Source organism: Cygnus olor, chromosome 15 (genome assembly GCF_009769625.2).
Source record: "Cygnus olor isolate bCygOlo1 chromosome 15, bCygOlo1.pri.v2, whole genome shotgun sequence".
Taxonomy (NCBI): domain Eukaryota; kingdom Metazoa; phylum Chordata; class Aves; order Anseriformes; family Anatidae; genus Cygnus; species Cygnus olor.
The window spans coordinates 13721765-13741290 of NC_049183.1; the positions used below are offsets into that span (position 1 = coordinate 13721765).

General features: G+C 44.4%; 1 protein-coding gene across 5 annotated transcripts in view; it reads left to right on the plus strand.

The window, feature by feature from the left end:
- Positions 1-17512, plus strand: part of SDK1 (sidekick cell adhesion molecule 1) — a 394723-nt gene extending 377211 nt beyond the window's left edge. For all 5 annotated transcript variants that reach the window (XM_040574955.1, XM_040574954.1, XM_040574956.1 and 2 more), the window contains 4 exons: positions 2032-2169; positions 4149-4269; positions 4501-4630; positions 11338-17512. In XM_040574955.1, the coding sequence (XP_040430889.1) occupies positions 2032-2169; positions 4149-4269; positions 4501-4630; positions 11338-11610 (662 nt within the window). In that variant the 3' untranslated portion in view covers positions 11611-17512. The remainder of the gene's footprint in view (positions 1-2031; positions 2170-4148; positions 4270-4500; positions 4631-11337) is intronic.
- The last annotated feature ends 2014 nt before the right edge of the window (positions 17513-19526 follow it).

The following is a 19526-nucleotide window of genomic DNA, read 5'->3' on the forward strand; positions in this document are numbered from 1 at the left end:
TGTTGTGGTTATTCCCGGTAAACAGGGCTATGGCCTGAGCATGCTTCCAGAGTCCCTTTGAACAAACCAGCATTCTGATTTTTTGAAGGAGCTTCCATACCTTGAAAAGCAAATTCCACTCAGCTTTGCCATGTTTGGACAGCTTGAGTTCAATGGCTTCTTGTGAAGTGGGAAGCTTGCCCTTGTAAAAGTTTTTCTCAGTTCTCCTGTTACCCTTGCAGAGAGGGTTGTACTCCAGGTTGCTTTTGAGCAACAGGTCTCATCCTTGTTGTGTCAGCAAAGACAGACGAGGAATAAAAGAACCTGATAAAAAGTCTTTGTGATTCAAAGTTCTGGAGAGTCCCGAGAACCTGGCAATGATCCAGTCTCTGGAGTGGCTTTTATCTCTGCTTCTCGAGTGAAAAGCATAAACACCACTCAGCGATTACCCAGCAGGCTGGAGTAGCAAATGCTGCTATCGCCATCACGGCTGCATTTGTCCTTACACAATTAACCACTTAACCTGTGAGAGCTGTCTATGGATTTCAGTGTGAGTGCTACCCTTCCTTTTCTCCTTCAGGACAAGGGCATAGACAACCTACTTCAAACACCAAGAGTCAGTGTTTTTCCTATCTGTGGTTTCACAGAGGCTGTAACACAATGTAAAGGGTCAGTAATCATGTCAGTCTTTCCTTTCCCGGAAGACATTATTCCCTTGAAGCCAGGCATGCAGCTCCTTCTGATGCTTTTTATAAATAAACTGCTTGTTTGTAAGTTCTCCGCTTGAACAGAACTATTTAATTCACCTCCTTTTGATGCTTCAGTGTTCATCTCAAATTGCTGCATGAAAGTAAGAGGTTTCCATTGAGATTCGCAGTCGTAAAAGTATACAGCATTTTAGGCTGGCCACTTCAGCTAGCACAGGGAGGTATAAATTGCACTGAATCTGCTCAGCCCAGCATGGCTTGTGCAGTTTGCCTTTAGGTCTTTGTTGGCCTGGACTGGCCTCCTAGCAAAGAAAGATAGTGGCTACTTTTCACTGCTACAGAACACCCAGTGATCTGGAACAAATTTAAGCCCATATCGTAAGGCTTACAACAGACGTTTTTAGATCCAGGGTCCAGGACAGTGAGGGGAAAAAGAGTGCCTGGGTTCAGTGATAATGAGGATTTTGGTTGAAGCTGGTCTCCTGGCATCACCCACTCTTACTGGGTGTTCTCCTACCTTACAGACTACATGGAAATAATATACAACTGCTGATTTGTGCTACAGTGGCAGCACTTTTTCTGAGCTGAGGGATGCTGACAAAGAGAATGTCACTGAAAAAAAAAATAATAGTACTTACTACTTCAAACCAGAGTGGCAAGATAACTCTAGAAAAAGGAAGTTAGTATCATTTTGTGCCTCCAATTGAGGTCAAATGGAATGAAATGACTTGAGATAACACAAAATTCAGGGAACTGAATTAATGTCAATGTGCAGCATGTTGGGCTTGGCTTAAGTCACTGACGATACCGTATAGAACAGGAGTGAATGTTGGAATTTGGGGTTTAAACTACGGAGGTAATGATTCGAATGTACTTTGTTCCCTGGCACTAGCTGTATTTTTCAAAGAGCCATTGAGCAGCATTTTGGCAAGGCAAGCCTCTTAAAAGGTGGAGTAGCCATGGGTCATGACAAGTATATTAGTGGCTCCTTTGACCCAGGGAGTATTAAGCATACCAACAGTAGCTGAGAAATACAGGTGTGCTGGGCTGTGGGAAGAAACCTTCTTACCTTCACTTGGTGATAACTGCTTCTTAGCTAAGGGATTCTGCAGTGCTGTTCCAAGTGTGAGAGATGTTTGTGGAGATGTTGGAGCTGTGGTATGCTCCTGTTCTCTCTGCAATCTAAAAGTGTCAGAAAGCTTTTTGAGGGTCTTATTTTCAAGTGGACTAGGTTATCTTCTTTGAAGACCTCTGTCCTGAGCACTGTTATGGATGTCGCTCACTGTGGGGAAGAAGGGCAAATTCTGAAGGAGCATAAGGAGTTGTTTGTCTTTTGCTCTTTCAGCACAAACAGAAGCCCCTTTCTATGAGGAGTGGTGGTTTCTGCTGGTGATGGCGCTCTCAAGTCTGATCCTGATCCTGTTGGTGGTGTTTGCATTGGTCCTGCATGGCCAGAGCAAGAAGTACAAGAACTGCAGCACAGGTAAGACGTCATCTCTGCGCTGTACACGTACTCTCAAGAGCTGCAGGAATTAGAAATGTCCTCCCTTTGAATCTGTGATTTCAACAGCATGGACTCTCTTTATAGGTATTTTGTTTGGCAGAAGACTTGGATATTTTTACTATCTAATTTGGTAGAAATGGCTTTTGCCCATAGCTTTACTGGGCAAAGAGTGCTGGATCTTATCAGGTTTTGGAAGTTAACCAGCCATGGGCTTGGACAGGACAGCATCTGGAAGTCCCAGGGACTGTAGCAAAAGCCAAGGAGTCTGGGTCAAATGCTTGGCAGACCACAAAAAATGAATAAGCTGAGTCTTTATTTAGCTTAGTTGTCATTCCCTGATAGAGGGGGAGAAGAAGGGTTCTGCTTTTCCATATCCATATCCAGTGCAAATATCCTATGCCAGTATGCATGAGGACCATATCATAACTCTTTTACATTAAATAGGGTGCCCAGCATCTCACATTCATTCCCTAAGCCAAGCTACAGTTATTGGGCTGGGACCAAGGAGCTAGAAGTCTTTGTTATCTGGACCTGTTAGACTTTAAGGCACCATGAGCATCTAGCTTTGAATTTTCCTTTACTTACAATTTTTACCAGTCTCCTTTTTGAAAGGAAACAGGAACTACCTGCTCTGTAACTAGGAACGTTAAGAGTCCCCTTTCAAAGCACCTTGTTCTGGAGCACTGAATATTGTTTTTAACCTTTTCTTCTTCTTACATGGAAGAGTTGTTCATGTGTGTTAATTCTCAGATAGCCTTCTCCACCTCCAGCAAGAAATTGCTCTGCTGCTAGAAGGTGCCAAAAAGGCACATTAATGAGTAGGATCAGGCGGATGAGTCTTCGCACTGCCCATTCTAAAGGATTAATGTAATGAAGGAGTCTTGAAAAAATCTTCCAGGCAGTATTTAGCAATTCAGTCCCAAAGAGAAGATCTTTTCTTTCTTTATAATTCACTTCTAAAAAGCGTTAGAAAATCAGATTTTAGTCCCATGGGATATGAGATGAAAGAATACCACGGTATTTTACCAAGTTAATGCTATTACATATTTGTATGCATAGCTCATAGGAAATCGCTCATCTTCTTAGTTTTGCTCTGTGTTTGGGGGACAGACATGAAAAGACAGGTCTGACCTGTACTGTCAGATATCAGCGTTCACACTGAGTCTTAATGTAGCATTGAAATTGAAGTTGAGGATAAAGTACCTGTCTGCTGCAAAGTGGCAATGTGCAACCGGTCTTTCTCCCCAGGACGCTAGCTGAGCTCATACCTTTGGGATTATAAAGAAGAGCATGGGAGAGAATAAGCTTTTGCTATATTTGATCACAAAAAAAAAAGTATACTTTGCTGTATTTTCTCTCTTCTGCCAGTCCCCTGTCCTTTTCCCTGCCTTACCTTGTCTGGTGATGTCTCACGCCTATGTCTTATCCTCATTACAGATCTGACATCTTTTCCCTGTTTGCTGCCCACTGACCCTTTCTCTTGGTTTGCTGCCTTCTTGTCCCCCCATTTTTATTTATTTATTGTTATTTTTTGCATTTCCTAGTTTTACTTTCTCTTGCTTTCTTTCCATCAGCAAAAATGGGATTCATGTCACCCGGTTTAGGGCATCTTCAATGGCTACCTGAATTACTCACCTGTATTCCATTCATAGTCAAAAGACAAGAATAAGCACATGTGGAGCACAGTTCATCTGCATTATTTTAGATACCTCCAAATGAAACACATCCATCCATGACTCCTCTAATCCCCTCTTTTGGCTCCTTCTTCCTTTTTGCACTCCTGATATGCTCCTTTCTTCCACTTTGTACTCATTTGCCAGTAACAAAGGTAAAGAGATTTTCAAAAAAAAATAATAATGTCATAAAACATAAAGAAGGGGAAGTTAGTGACTCCTTACAGTTGTACTTGGGGGAAAAATACCCATGTTTCAGCTGAATTTTTCATTGCCTGGCTCCAGGTAAAACCATCTCCAATGTGGAAGAGTCAGTCACCTTAGATAACGGAGGCTTCACTGCCCTGGAGCTCAACAGCAGACACCTAAACATCAAGAGCACCTTCTCAAAGAAAAATGGAACCAGGTAAGAAGCTTGGAACACCACGCTCCTGGAAATGGCTTTTCATCTAGGTTCAGGCAGCTGTTAAATAGGCAAAATGAGACTGTTGTCTGGAGGATCTAGGGAGGACTTTACTGCCCAAGTCACTGCCCTAGGCTGTGACGCTAGCTTCTAAGCATGATTTAATTGTCTCTTTAACTGTGTCATTTCAGAGAAAAAACAATATCCCATACACTGACCTGCTATGTTTCGTAGGTCTCCTCCTCGCCCAAGCCCAGGAGGGCTGCACTACTCTGATGAGGATATCTGCAACAAGTACAATGGAGCCGTGCTGACCGAGGGCTTGGGCCTGAATGAGAAGCCCTTAGAAGTATCAGAGTCAGAGGTAAGTGTTTGCCTTTGCCTTGCCAAGTGCTTACCAATTTTCCCCCCTGAATGCTGGAGAGTCTTTGAAATGCCATTCCCATGCTTGCCTTATACTGTTGTCATTATTTGTCTGTCTTGGTGACTTTAAAATGTCCTATTCCTCAGGCTATTCACATCACATTTTAAAATTAAAATGTCCCAAGAGGGAATCACAAGCAGGACCCAGCCAGGGCAGATTCCAGATCTGTCCTTGGCAGATATTCACAGTTTTCCAGTGTTACACATAAAGGCAAACACAACCAGTCAGTCAGTGTGTGCTGACCTCTCTGGTAAGGAGCTGCACATCCCCTTCTGCACATAGACTGCAAAGATGGAGTGCTTTTGGGCAAACGAGTATGTGCTGCAAAACAACCAGCTGGCTGCAGCTACTGCCTGGACACGGTCTGGATGGCTGCAGTGACTGAAGTATGGGGTGTGCTTTGAAGTTTTCACAGTGCCTTTTTTAGACAGCTGCAGCAAACACTAAGCTTTGGAAGTGTGGTCTTCTGTGGTGATAACTGCTGCCTGTGCTACAGTGGGAGTAAGCGGAGAATGAGTAACCCGCCAGGGATAGCACTTGCTGTAAGAGCCCAACATTCGGGTTTCGAAACACTCCAGTCCACAACATTAGGCTAGCACTAAAGGATCTCGGGTTGCTTTCAGACTCTGTTCTCCAAGGAAGGTGGTTGTATGCCAGCATTTTACCTTTGGCTGTGCCCTATCTTCTGTCTCACGTCCCCTTTAAGAAGAAGTAAAGTGGTTATGGTCTGCAGAAGCCCAACAGTGGCCATGGGTGAATAGGCAGACTTCAAGGGACGTACAGAAAGGTAAATCTGTCTCTCAAATTGTGTGTTGTCAGCTGAGAACCTGACGAACCTGAGCTGACAGCACAAGAAGCGAGCAGTGGGCCAAACCACTCCAACCCTGACCCTTCCAGCAAGAATAAATCAAGGAGCAGCAAGTAGTGAAAGATGATGACAGTTTTCATCTGTAGCTTTTCTGCACCTGCAGCTACAGCTGCTTTTCCTGGCTACCTAGCTCTCACCTCCTGTTAATTACCACGGACAGCCTGCTGCTTTGTGCTGCCCTATGGCCGACCCAGCGTGTCGGCAGCTTTCCTCGGTGTAGCTGGAGCTGCTGTCTGTGCGAGGCACAAGTGTTACCTCCAGATTAAACCCATAGTGCTTTGGTCATGTCACTGTAACAACCCAGCATTAAACCTGTCATTAAAACAGTTCGCTGAGCATGATCGTGAATTTAGCTCTAGCACCTTCTGACATTAATTTCAATGCCCCATGTGGTATTTCCTGGTGATGCGCAGTTGTTGTCTTACAGGGTGTCATTACTGCCTTCTATATGCACTGTTTGTGCAACATAGAAGAAAGTGGGGTTTGTTTTGTTTTCTCATGCTATTATTAATATTATTTATTTACTGTGTACTGCTGTCAAGCCTGAAGGTCTCAGTTGAGATTCTTGTGTTTTCGTGAATCTGTTTGTGCATGTGAGTATGTGAACAAAATGTGCCTCCTGTTTTTCCTTGGGGCTTAGATATGCAGCCCTTCTGTATAATGTCTTTGATGCTTGCTTTTTTTTTTTTTGTGGGGAGTGCTTTTAGGCGTGAAATGTTAATAGGCTCCCAGTAGAGGTAGCAAGAGGAGATGCTGCCTTTTGATCAGCCTGAAAATGCTGTTTACGTTGGCTGGTATAGACAGGAGGTGAGGGTGGAGGGGAGCAGAGGTGGCTGTAGATGTTTGACCGCTCTGTTTTCAAATATTTGTGTACCTATTAGCTCTTCCTGTTTTTTTCTGTTCTTTTTGTTTCTGTTCTCAAAGGATATCTTAACAGACAAGCTGTTTTCTGAGAATTTCAGAGTCTCCATCTCTTCTAGCAGGGAAGGGTGTTTCCTATTATATGAAAAGTTAAAGATATCTTTTTTATACAAGAGCTCCAAACGTTTGGTTCTTTCCAGCAAAGGGGGGGGGGAGGGGTGTCTTGATGCTGTTTTCCTCTAATACATCTTTGTGTGGATCTCAAATTTCACTTAATACAATTCACGTGAGGGCAGGCAAGGCCAAAAACTGTGCTTTTGCTTTCAACCCACGTGTCATCTTGTTGCTTCTTGGTTTTACCCCTATTGTCTGAGGTGTCAAGATTTTACATGGAAAAGAAGGGAGCTCACTGGCTTCAAGTCTCGTGGGGTTTACTGAACATGAAGTTTGTGAGAAACTCTCAGGCTGACTGACTGCATTTACAACACAGCTGCCTGGGAGCCCTCCTCTGAGCTCCCTCCTGAAGAGGAGAACAAGAGAGAAATGACGAGAAAATCTAGCAGACCAAGCAGTACTCTAAAATTCATAAATCAAGTGGTTAACTTACTCCATGTCATGAAAGCCAAGCACCAGTACTGTTAATGAGGTTAAAGTAGTTTAATTGGCAGGTATGGAGCAAGAGAGTGCTAAAAGTGTAATTTCTAAATGATTAATAATAATAGGCTTTTAGATAATGAGTCAAGTGGACAAAGCTCTGGACAGACAATCTGAAGAAATTTGGTGTTCACCACGTGCAGAAACTTGATAATATATGTGCAGTGTCAACCAGCCATGGAAGAGCAGTTTTATTGGGGGGTAGGGAAGGGTGTTGTATGTTTGCTTGTTCTCATGCATCTTTTTGGTCTCGAAAAACTGTTTTCAGGAGGTAACATTCTCACAGATTGCACCAGTTATCAGTCAGTGCTGAATGCTGGCGATGCTCTGGTCTTCCAAGCTGCTTGCTACAGTCTAACTGATTTTCCCTTTCTCATATTGTAAGTTCCCACTTAACATTTGTTAGGGAATATGATTTAACTCATTTCCAATAAAGTTCTCAAGTGATTTTGACAAGTTGGGCACCATGTGGAAGTCAGCTGCAGATGACACACTCAATGAGCAAGGGCTGCCATGTCCAGAGAAATCTGTTTGCCCTTCTAGGTCACCTCATCTCTTACAGCATATGCACTTCATGTCAACCAAGAGAAGCTGCTGCCATCTACATTTTCAGAAATAATCTCCAAAAGCCGTTTCTTCTCAAGTAACTTAATATAAATATATACTTACATAATTGGAACTATTTTCAAATTTCCCATTGACTAAGCTGGCCAGCTCTGGTGGCTGTTCTGCCTCTGAACAGCATTTGTGCATTCCGTGCTATCAATAAAATACGTAAATAGCCTCTCATTTTCTGTATTTATTGTTGCATAGGCATCCGTGCACCCCTGGTTGACAGTCGGTAATGTCACAGTACACCCAATCGCGCTCCAGCCTATGGAGGTTTCCAAGGTAACAAAGCCACAGCCGCACTGAAGGGCGACGCAGAGCGGGGAAAATGGAAAAACAAAGCAGAAAGCCCTGCAGCGTTTCTGTTTACTCAATAGTTTAAAAAACACTAGAAAGTAATCCTGTAGTATAAGCTGTCTATGTTGTCATGCAGAACGTTTATTTTTCTAGCGCTTGATTTTCATCAGGGCAGAGGGGGATGTAGGACTGTAATTTGGAGAATTCCTTGCTGGTCAGGGCAGTTATTAGTACCTTGTTTGGAGTAGACCTTAGAAGATACTTGGAAACATGGACAGAACAATCAGTTCCTGCCTATTTTGAAGGAAATGTGAAGAAAAAACAATGTATCAAGACTAATGAGTAGGTTATCCCTTCCAGCATCAACACAAACAAAGGTGAAAGGCTGAAGTCAGATGATGCTTGTACAGGTACACAAGTTTCATAAAAGTCCCTTCTGAAAGGCACTGGCCTTATTTACACTAAATTAGTATTCTCTTTCAGTAGGGATAATGGACTAATTAGTGCACAGATTATCAGCAGGTGGCCTAGTTTTAAATTCCCTCTTTCTGTTCATGGCAAGTCCAAGTGACACTATTTCAAGTGGCAGCAGCCCATCTAAAAGTGTTCCCAGTATTTCTCCTCTTTATTATGTTGACTTCTGGCAGCCTCAGAAGGATTTGGCTTGGGTACAGAAATTATATTAGTTTTGTGGGTAAGTATTTTCTCCTAGCAGTGGACAGAAATCAAGTGGCTGAATTGGTATTGTTATACCTAGCAAGTAATGCGTTCGTTTTCTGGATCCAGCTGCTTCTCAGAATTTCTTCTTAGATCTCTTGCCCTTTTAACCATCTTTATGTTTCTGTATGTCTGTGGGGTCATCAGGAAAACCAGTAAGTGTGGGGCTTTTTTTGTTTGTTTGTTTTTATTGTTTGTGACACCTCAGCTAAGCCGATGTGATCCCTCTCTTCAGCAGGGGCTTCTTTCTTTGGGGGTGGCTGAGTGTGCTTAAGGCATTAAGACTGACTTTGGTCTGGGGAAAGAGTAAGAATACATGGTAAGGGCAGTGGTAGCATTGTGCCTTTGATGGAGGGAGCCCATCCATGGCATCTGGAAGCTCAATTACAAGTTTCTGGTGAATAAGCCATAACCACCTGCCTCTGCTCAGGATGCAGAGACTTTTCTTCTGGGTGCTGCCATGATTCCCCAGCTCCCCACGCACTTTTTACCTTACCATCAGACTGGGAAGCTGCAGCATAATGTTTGGAGATGTAGGCTGGTTCCAAGTGCAACTTGTTTCTTGATAGGAATGAGGAAATCAGATCTGCAGGAAAAGTTGGTTGCCTCTGCAGCTGAGGACCGGCCTGCCCGAGCTGTTGCCTCCCTCCCTGTCATGCTGCCACATCTGCAGTCATCAGAGGCTCTTTTGTTGGAGCGCCTTACAAAATAGACAGGGCAGTGCTGGCAGGATAGTTCCTGCAGCAGTGCCAAGACTCTGGAAGTGCTCTGTGCACCCACTGGCTGCGAAGTATTCCAAATCTGGGGATATTCCAGGCATGCTGCAAAAACCACCTGTTCAGGATGGCCTTTGGAGGGAGTCTGGTGTTGGCTTCCCGAGGTTGGCAGCTGGTGCAAAGGAGGGTTTTTCTAGGTGATAGACTTGCTGGGTTCCTTCTGGAATAATTGTTAAATGCTGGTGGGGTTTTGTTGTAATATTAATTACATGTCAGGGCACCTGGAGCTTTGCATTCATAAAATAATCAAACAAGATAATTCTGAAAAATCCAGAGCATGGTTAACAGCAGAAGGGAAATTTTGCAAAGCTGTGAAGAGTTGCAGTGCTCAGAGTTTCAGAAAACTCTGGGAAAAATTTCTCAGCCCTGTCCATCACCCACTGTGTTGGAAAACGCTCACGAAGTAGTATCGAAGCAGCTATCTAAGCAAAGAAGATGATGGATGCGGTGCCCTTTTCAAATGATGGTTTGCAAGGCATTTGAGGGTTGTTCTTCAGAGACCATTAAAAAGGAGCTTCAGAGACGGAGAGACTAGTTGTGTGGCAGGCAGGATCAAGGAGGATGTGTGTTTGCTGTGGGGTGTCATAGATCAGAATGATACCAACTTTTTGAAACTAATTGCAGCAACTAACAGTTGCAAGTTGCACTTACCCATCTCTCTCTTGTATGTCTTAGGCAGCTACCGCTTTGATATTTAATTGCCTTTCGAATTGGGTATGCAGATTATCGGGAGAAATAAAAAAAGGAATGAAAGCTTTTGCATGCTCAAACCAGAGATTTTGAGGGAAGGCGTGAGATATGGCAATGACTGAGTAAATGTTTGTGTGCTGTATGGGATGTGGCTGTTATTAGTGGGAACATTACTGGGAACAGAAGGAAAATGTGCGCTCAGATACAGTGGCCAAGGCTTTGCCGTGGTCTCTCTTTGGAGGAGACGGATGAGCCCTCTGTGCTTCCTCCAGCTGCATCACAGCAGCGGTACTGGGGAGGGGGAAGGCGCACAAAGCTGATCCGGTTGCATCTCAATAGAGTTCCTCAGCTCCAGCTAGGTGTTGATACAAGCTTTGAAGCTACCAGCCACCAGGTGTAAATGTTTGAAGGGCCAAGATCCTCTCTGAACACTGGCCTACGTGCGAGCCATGTCAGGAAAGCAACCCCTCCTTCTGGCAGTTCTTTTCCAGATCTTGCATTTCTGTTTTCCTGTAGCGCTGCTGGTTGGGTGTGTTGTTATACCACCGATAATCAGATGGAACATACAGAATGGAGTTGTTTGCCTGAAATAAACTGCAGTTTTGCTTAATTCCCTTTCAGTGATATAACTAATTGTCAGTATTTAATGGGGCTTGCAAGCCAGACTCAGAGCACTGTGCAGGTGCCCTGATCTGACCAGCGTAAACAGCAGCACATCTGGCTAACTTGTGTGCATTTGCATGAAAGGCATTCTGTCAGTCCTTGCATCAGAAGAAGACAGATTCTCAATTGCTGTTGTAATTGCAATCTTTTTGATTATGTGGTTGAAAGCTGTTGGTTTCCCTACAATGTCTCTACCCTTCTCAGCATCTTCTGTCAAAAGAGGAACTTGTAGCACTTGCAGCAGTGTTCTGCAGTGAATTAGAATGGATTTTTCTGTATCTCTTAGCATCAGAGATCATTGGGGAACCTTCCCTCTAGCAGCAAAGCCTGGCTAAACCAGAGCAGTTGTTTCCTACAGTCCAGCATGTATTACACTTGGATTACAATCCACCTTACCCTAAAATTACAGCTTTTGTCAGCTGCTGATATTAAACTTGTCTCTAATTTCTTATAGAGTGGAGCAAGCTAAATCACAGATGCTAATGGCTGATTTTTTTTCTCCGATGCTCCAGGCCACTGACTCAGATTACGAAGACGAGCTGCCCAAGCATTCCTTTGTGAACCATTACATGAGCGACCCCACGTACTACAACTCCTGGAAGCGGCAGCAGAAAGGGGTGAAACACCCGGCATCCTACAGATACGAGGAGTGCGCAGCCAGCGAGACAGAACCCTATTTCCAGACTGTCATCACAACACAGAGCTCAGGAGGGGTGTACACCCCAACGGGACAACCTGCGCCTGGCTCCCGGACTCCAGTGACAGGGTTCTCCTCCTTCGTGTGACACGGGCTGGAAGGGAAGAGCCCAGGCGAGCCGCCGGCAGCACGCGGGGCGCCCCGTCGCAGTGACCGCGCGCACGTGGCCGGGGCAGTGAACTCTGGGGGTGATAACTTCTCTATCAGGGTAGAGCGGATGGGAACACGAATGAGGCTGTTTTGGTTTTGGTTTTCCTTTTTCCCGAAGACAATCAACTCTAAAAGTATGGAGCTGAACTAGCTGAACCTTTGTTTAAAAAAAAAAAAAAAAAAAGGAAAAAAAAAAAGGAATTCTGTAAAGTGATGATTTTAACCACTTGTGAATAGTAGGGGTTTTTTAACCACTTTTTTGTAACACTGCTTCAGGAAGCAGCTCCCGTGCCCTTCTCTTCCCTCTTTCTTTCTCTGCCCTCCTCCTATCCCATGTCCAAACAAGGAGGTGAATTCCCTAGATGCAATGAGTGACTTTGTGATGTGATTTGAAGAGAGAACATAAAACCTCCCAGGCTCCTTTTGCTTTACTCTCTTTATTTTTCTTTTCAATTTTTCCCTACCATCAGGGCCAAGTAGGAGAACAGAGAAGGGACAGACTTTCACGTGAAAAGCAGACCCCTCCTCTCTCCTCTCCCCATTGCTGCTCCTCACATTAGGAGCACTGGCTGATTCACTTAGGCTCAGATGTGTCACTGTGTCTGCTCTAGGCTCACTACTGGTGTCCGTATGCTGAATTGCTGACCTGCTTTCCTTTCTTGTTCAAATGGGGCCTGCTGCAATCTTTAAATATTCCAACTCCAGGGCCTTTAGAAGAGTAGGTGGCTCAAAAGAGCACTGTGGGCAGCAGTGGGTGAAGCAAGTGGGAAGAATTCAGATGCAAGGTCGATTTATTTTTGGTGGGGCTCTAATCCTCCCTTGTGGACTGCATGTGCCATTTGAATTGTTCATTTTTTAAAAGTCAAAGGACACAACCCAGCAAGCCAGAGGAATCTTTCAATTAAGATTGCAGGGACAAGCTAGAGAGTCTACTAATTGATGAGGTTTTTGATCATGAAAGTTATCCTGTGCTGTCAATAGAAATTAAGCATCCTTTCTTGCCCAGACTCTGCAGTGCTGCTTGCTGGTCTGTAAAAATGGTACACGGTAGTTGGGTTTGTTTGATTTTTGAAGCCACGTCACACGGCTTGGGTGAGTTTTGGTGTCCACAGGTGCCTTTTATTGATTCTTCAGCTTCTTATCTAGGAAAAGCAACCAAGTGTCTCCAAATAAAGCTAACACGTTTTTTTCAAGCATTGGGGTCATGAATTACCTTGTGCACATTTACAGGCTGCTTTGTGCACTTGAAGCTACAGGCTTTGGAAAGAAGAGGGAGATTTTTTGTTTATTTTCCATCCTTTTGTACAGCTTTCTTTCTGTTTTCTGTCCTTTTCCTGAGTCTGCCATGTTTAGCAGCATGTTCTTTGTTCACATGAAAATTGTCAGGGGTTTAGAGAAATCGAGTCCAGCCCTTGGACCTAGCAGCAGTCCTGGATCACTATGCTTTTTACTGCAAGAGTTTGAAAGGTAAATTTGGAAAGAGGCACGTCCTTGCCACTCCAGCATCTGGCATTTCCTCCCAGGTGGATGCAGGTCAGCCAGGAAAGTTGGCATCCAGCTGCTTGCTAACGTCGCATCGGGACATGTGTGGGCACTGCTCCTATTGCAAATTGTCCCTGTCCTCTCTGCAGGGCTGAGGGACAGCTGTGGCACTGCCTGGTGGTGTCTTCAAGGCAGGCTGCTGAAACCAACGTAACACTGATTACAGCGGCTGCCTGTCCTTGCCCTTGGGGGCTGGTTAGAAGTAGCCTGGTGGCACCTCACCTGGACAGGGGAGGTCCAAGGGCAAGCTCAGCCTTGCTGTCACCTTTCAGTGCCTCTCGGACAGGGCAAACCAATTCAAAACTGCCTTTACTCTCTGGCACTGCGTCTGAGCACTGCTGCCCTTGGTGCATACAGGTTCTGGATAGCATTGGCACTGGATTGCTGTTCTTTTCCACAGGCTCCAGAAAGAAAAGGGTTCAGAACCGAAAACTCCAGTGGGTGTGTTTAAGTGCTTTTGAGTTTGGGATAATTATCTACAGCTCATTAGATAGCAAGGGACTTGCAAAGGTACAAGCTTGAGCCAAATCCTTGTGAGGCGCCCCCTTCTCTGCACCTGGGTAGGATGTGTGTGGGATGGAGAAGAGGCTCCAAAGAGGATGATGTGAAGAGGAATGCAAAACAAAAAAAAAAACCTGCTGCCTTCTGTGCACTTTGACTGTTCTCTTAAGCCATATGGACTTTGCTTTAATTACTGAACTGAACAAAAAATTGTTCACAGTCTGATTATTTTTTGTTTGTTTTTTTCTTAGGCAAAATTATCTATGTGACTTTGTTTTGTTTTCTTTCTTCCCTGTTATTTTCTGCATCAGATTACGTATTTTGAACTTCTTGTTATATATACATGGGACATAACAATGCAGTTGATGTTGGAATTTTAATGGGGCTTAACTCCAACAGAGGTAGTGCCATGGGAGGAACCTTTCAAGGATCACTAAGGGACCTAAAGATCTAGTTTAGAATAAAGTAGATCAAATGTTGAAGACATTGCTCCAAAGGATAGCGTTGTGTGATTAGCTCCATACCTCCTGAATATTGTCAGATCTGAATTGATATAAGGTGAAGTTACTCCCTAGGACTGTTCTGATGTCACATTGAGCAAAAGGGCAAGGAAACCCCAGGGAATAAAGAAAAAGGACTTTGTGGCCACAGTTTGACTGAAGGAAGACATGGGGAGCAGTACAGTCTGTACAAAGTGAGGAGAATAAACTATCCCTTTTTTTCAGTGCCATCTGCAACTAAAGTGCTTGTGCTTGCTGTGGGCCTGCTGACATGGCTGTATGGCCCTTTTCTTCTGACTGCCACCAAATGAAAAGGTTAGATTGGATTCCTTTAGGACCCGTTGATCTGAACAAAGCCATTTCTGTTCCATTCCAGGCTATTATCACTCCTGGTTTTGTTTTGTTTAGGAGTTGGCTTTTCTTACATACGGGTTTATTTTACTTAGGCATTCACCTATCATGGACATACACTGCCCTGCTCACTCCTAAGATGAGAGGAGGATATATGTTCTGCCCAGGACATGCACAGCTACATGCATGATGCCTGTGCCTTCCTATTCATATGCTGCACTTGCAAAATATGATGAATAGGTAGGTTTTATTTACCTCAAATATAAGGTAAATTGTTCTATCTAGAAGGAAACACTCCATCAGTTAGCAAGAAAGCTCTCTTTCATAGCTGTAATCTTTGGGAATTACAGCTTTGAAATATAACTTTTAAACATTAGCTGTCATGTTACAATAACTTCACCCATCAAATCTACTTCTGTTTCCTTCTTTCTGTTTAGAACAGTCTTGAAAAATGAAGGTTTCTATGGAAAACTCTTTGTTAGGATATTTTATCTGTATTTATTTATTTACTTTGCCTTGTTTCTCAGGTCTCTGGGTGACTGTTATTAAAAAATAAAAACAGTGTTATGAAATGACCAAGGGAGACATTTTAGGGAACAGTTTAACAGGAGCTCATTTTTCATGCAATAGCCATGGAAATATCCCATTCCCTGCAGGAAAAGAGTGCCCAAGCCTTCACCCCCCCTCCCAGGGCTGAGCTGACACCAGCCATCAGTCAGCGATGCTCGCAGCCCTCCCCGCGGGACTGAGCATTGGCTCGGCGCTATTACAAACCATGTGCAAAAGTGCACGTTGAGCGAAGGAGCCTCCCACAGCCCCTGGTATTGTTCCAACCCACTGCCAATGGAGCCTTTTGTCCTCCAAAACTCCGTCTCACACATGGAGTGTCCCCATCCAGAAGCTGCTCCCTCAGGTGGGATATTTTCCATTCCCATCTCAGTGCTCTGAGGTTGGTGCACGGCTGGTGCTGCTGGGGTGCAAGCGGCAGTGGTGGGAAGGGACAGGAGGGGGCACTCTCTTACTTCCAGCGGTGACAGCCTCTCTTTCCCCACCCTGGGAGTCACCAGCTGGAAACTGCTTTGTGAGGAAAGCAGGGAGTAGGGGCAACATGCAAGGCAAAGGAGTTCAGCAGCACGTACTAAAGGAATCACACTGTGGCCAGTGACCCCAGTTTGGAGGCAGCTGGTATTACTGGAGAAAAAAAAGTCTGTTACCCAGAAGGATATTTTTTTTCCTCCTCTTTTGGAGTGCTAAAACCAGTGATGCTTTGCAGATGGGCCAAGATCTCATTTCTTCTGCTTATACCCAGGTCTCTGCGAGAAGCTGCTTTAGCAATTTTTTAGAATAAATATCCATGTCTGTCGTGAGGTGGGGTTACGTTTATTATCCTTGTCATTGCTTCCCTCAAGAAATCCATTGGGTCATCCAAAGATTATCCAATCTGCTCTCCAAAAAGGGAGGAGAGAGAGCTGTTTATACATACAGAGCGCTGCTATCTTCTTCCACTTGCTATTTTCAGACTAAACAAGGCAACCTATTTCAGAAAAAATCTTTTTAGAGAAAGAATTTGTCAGGAAATTATTAAAAAGAAAGAACTTTTGGCAAGGCTATTAGAAATCAGCAGCCCTAGAAACCTGAGACAGAAGAGAACCCAATCCCCAAACCCCCTATCTTTGTCAATTTCCTTTATCAATAGTAGCCAAAAGGGCACATGCAATGAGGGATTATATTTGGAGAGGAAAAGCTGTCACAGAACAGTTTCTAGACAGGCGGGTTGTATTGTAAAGAGTTTCATTCAACCTGGAGTTCCTGCTAGTTCAATCACATTTCTTAGGTTGTTTTTATAGGTTTTTGCCAGCGTGTGTGGAGTCCATACAACATCCTGGTGTTACTAGAGGTCACATGGGGAGAGGTTTGTTGCTGTTGAGTGTACACAGAAGCCGCATGCGTGACAATGTGGTTGTACAGAATCCATTGAAACCTCCTTCTTACAGAAAACCACCCTTCAATTAGGAGCACGTTAACCCTGAGACTGAACAGGTTGGGTTGGGTATGGGCCTTAAGCGGCTTCACCTGACAAGTCCCTTAATTTCTTCATATTTCTACACTCCTCTTCTTCTCCTTCACATCTCAACCCCAGCCCTCCCAGACAAATAAAGTTGGCGTGCGCTTTGTGGAGGTGCAAAGCTTGCCACCCACTGTCGTAGAGCCAGCACTGATAAGCACACAAGTGTCACACGGGACAGGTGGGATGGGTTTGAACAAGGGGCGAGGTACCTTTGTGGTTTGAGATTTGGGCACTGAATCAGAGTTTTTGTCTTCTCAGAGCTGCCACCTGCCCATTTTAAATGGCCTCAGAGCCTCAAGACTTGACATGAAATTCATTATTTCGGTTGATTACTGTTTGATCACTGTGCACTTTCTTGGGGCTTGAGTCAGTAGATATAGGGACTGCAATGGGGCTGCAGAGCTTTATGTCAAAGTGTTCTCCTGCGTATGTCCGATTCTCTATGTCTGGAAGTGCCGCTTTTCTGCTGGTGGTGTCCCATAGGACATATAGCACTCCCCGGTTGGTAACGCGGAGCTCAGGGGCAGTGGCATGACCTGTGGGGATGTTGCAGCAGCTTTCGGGTAGCAGAAAGGTGCAAGAACACGGTGGTAGGATGGCTTGGCAGCCGGTTGCTTTGCTGCTCTTTGGATGGAGTCCGTTCTCTGATTTGGTATCTGCTGTCAGTTTAGGGGTAGGAACACCTTACACAGCTGTTTCAGAGTTATCCTTTAGCGTACTACAGTTATCGGGCTGTTGCTTTTACTTCAGTGTCTCCTTGGGGATTTGCCCTGGATTTTTGTTCCACACCTCTCGTTAGCCTCACCTTCACCACTCCACTATTTTATATGAGAAAGTTACTTCTTCTTTTGCAAAATTGCTTCTAATTAAAAGAACCCTTTTTGAATGTGTGTGTCCTTGGTACTTTTATTGGTGGGGAGGGTGGGGGGGGTTCAAGCTTCTGTTATTTTTGGCTTGCAGAAATGTCTTGGTGCCTTGCCAGCGTGCTCACAATTTAACAGCTCAGGACAGTGAAAATGTAACACGGGCTGAAATTCCACGCTGTTAGTTCTGGACTATAAAATCTTATAATCCCCTGCTGCTTTTCAGCTAAAATGGCACTCTCAAATAGTTTACACCCAAAATTTGATCAGCCTGAAATTTGTGGTGTTTGATGGTGATAAACTTCCCCCAGATCTTTAGTACACGAGAGCTGAAACCCACAGGGCCACCAGTTTGTATGATTTTGTCCCTTCGCAAATATTTGTCATCCCCTGCAGCACTGTAGCAGCCATTATTCAGGTCCCACAAGTGTGCTGATGTTGGTGAGGTTGGGCCAGATCCCAACTGGTGTAAATCTGTGCAGCTGCTATTCAGGAGGAGTAATTGTGGCTTTACACCAGCTGAGGATCTGACCTAGAGAAGTAAACCAAATGCAGCCAGGTTGGCTGCAGCTCTGCTGGGAGAGGCAATGGTGGGAAATCAATATTTTCCAAGTGGGAGATGGGGAGGGAGTCAAACTGCTAAGGAAAGAACTCTTATTTTCCTGCTTCTGAAAGGGATATTATAAACAATGCAGTGTTGTATAAATACAGGCAGCCCTCTGTGGCTGGTAGCTTGTAATAACCCAGAGGTATCAATGTACCCATTTTGAAGATGAAAATCCTTGCACTGTAGAATTTTGTGAACGAGACATTATTCTACAAAATTGCCAGAAAAATGCAGAAGTGCTTTTTTGAGGTCATTCAGCTCCGAAGTGTATCATCCTCCTGCTTCCAGCCCTTGCTCTTCTCGGGACACGTTTCCTCTGCACATGTTTTTGTGGCTAGGAGTGGACCATGGCCATAAACACTGGAGTGGATGGGAAATCTGCCATGGTATTTGTAGCCTAAACAATACCAGAGAAAACAGATTGGCTTCCCGCCCTGCCCTGAACAGCAAAAGCAATGGCTTGAGTGAATCAAGTAATCTGGGCTTTCATTACTGGCCCTTTTCCTGCTATTTGTCTCATTTATTTCCTCTTCTTACCCCTGCCATTTTGCTCTGGGGTTATTTATTTTTCTCCTTGCTCCTTTTAATTTTTTAAGCCTGCCTCTTGTTTTTATATTTTTCTCCTCATCTTGCTTTGTTAATTGTTTTCATTTTGAACCCACAGTTCCCACAATGTCAAAAGAAACTTTATCTGAATACGTGCTTTTGTTCATTTTTCTTGCACTTCCACCATGTCCCAAGAAGAGGAGTCCTTTTGCTTTGCTGTGCCATTTCCTTGGAAATGCAGGGCACATCTCTCTGAGCCCAGGCAATGTGGTTGCTGAAGTTTTGGTGCTGACTTCCCAGGCCTGTAGAGACCTCTGTTAAGTAGGCAATCGGCATGTGCATCGCTGTTTGTTAGATAGGCAGGGTGATATTAAGTCAGGTGAGTCCAATGCGTGAAGTCATCCTGCAGTGTTTAGGCACGCAAATGTCTCAGCTGCCAACAGTGCTGACAGTGATGAAGTCATTTGCAAAGTTGGAGAATCTGCACCTATATATGGAAAAAAAGGCTGCAAATTATCTGTGCCTTACAGCGAAAACAATGTGTCAGAGGAGGAAGCAACCAACGCCCATGATGTTATTAGAGGAGACTTTTCCATGTGCAACTTCTGCAGGCTGAGGTCACTGTTCGTGGCCATGGGCCTTGTGATATGCACTCGAGGAAAGCAGCCGTGCAGTAGCTGCACCAATAGCTCTGCTATTCTTCACCCCAATCCTTGATAATATGAGACCGTGCCAATGCTTGTACTTTGTGCACTAAACAGAACGTGCAGATAAGGCTGAAAGGCGGTCCTGAAAAAAAAAAGGCATGTGTAATATAGCCCAGGGCCTCGTGCCAAGAGTGATAAAAAGCCTTACAAACGCAGGTGACCTCACCAC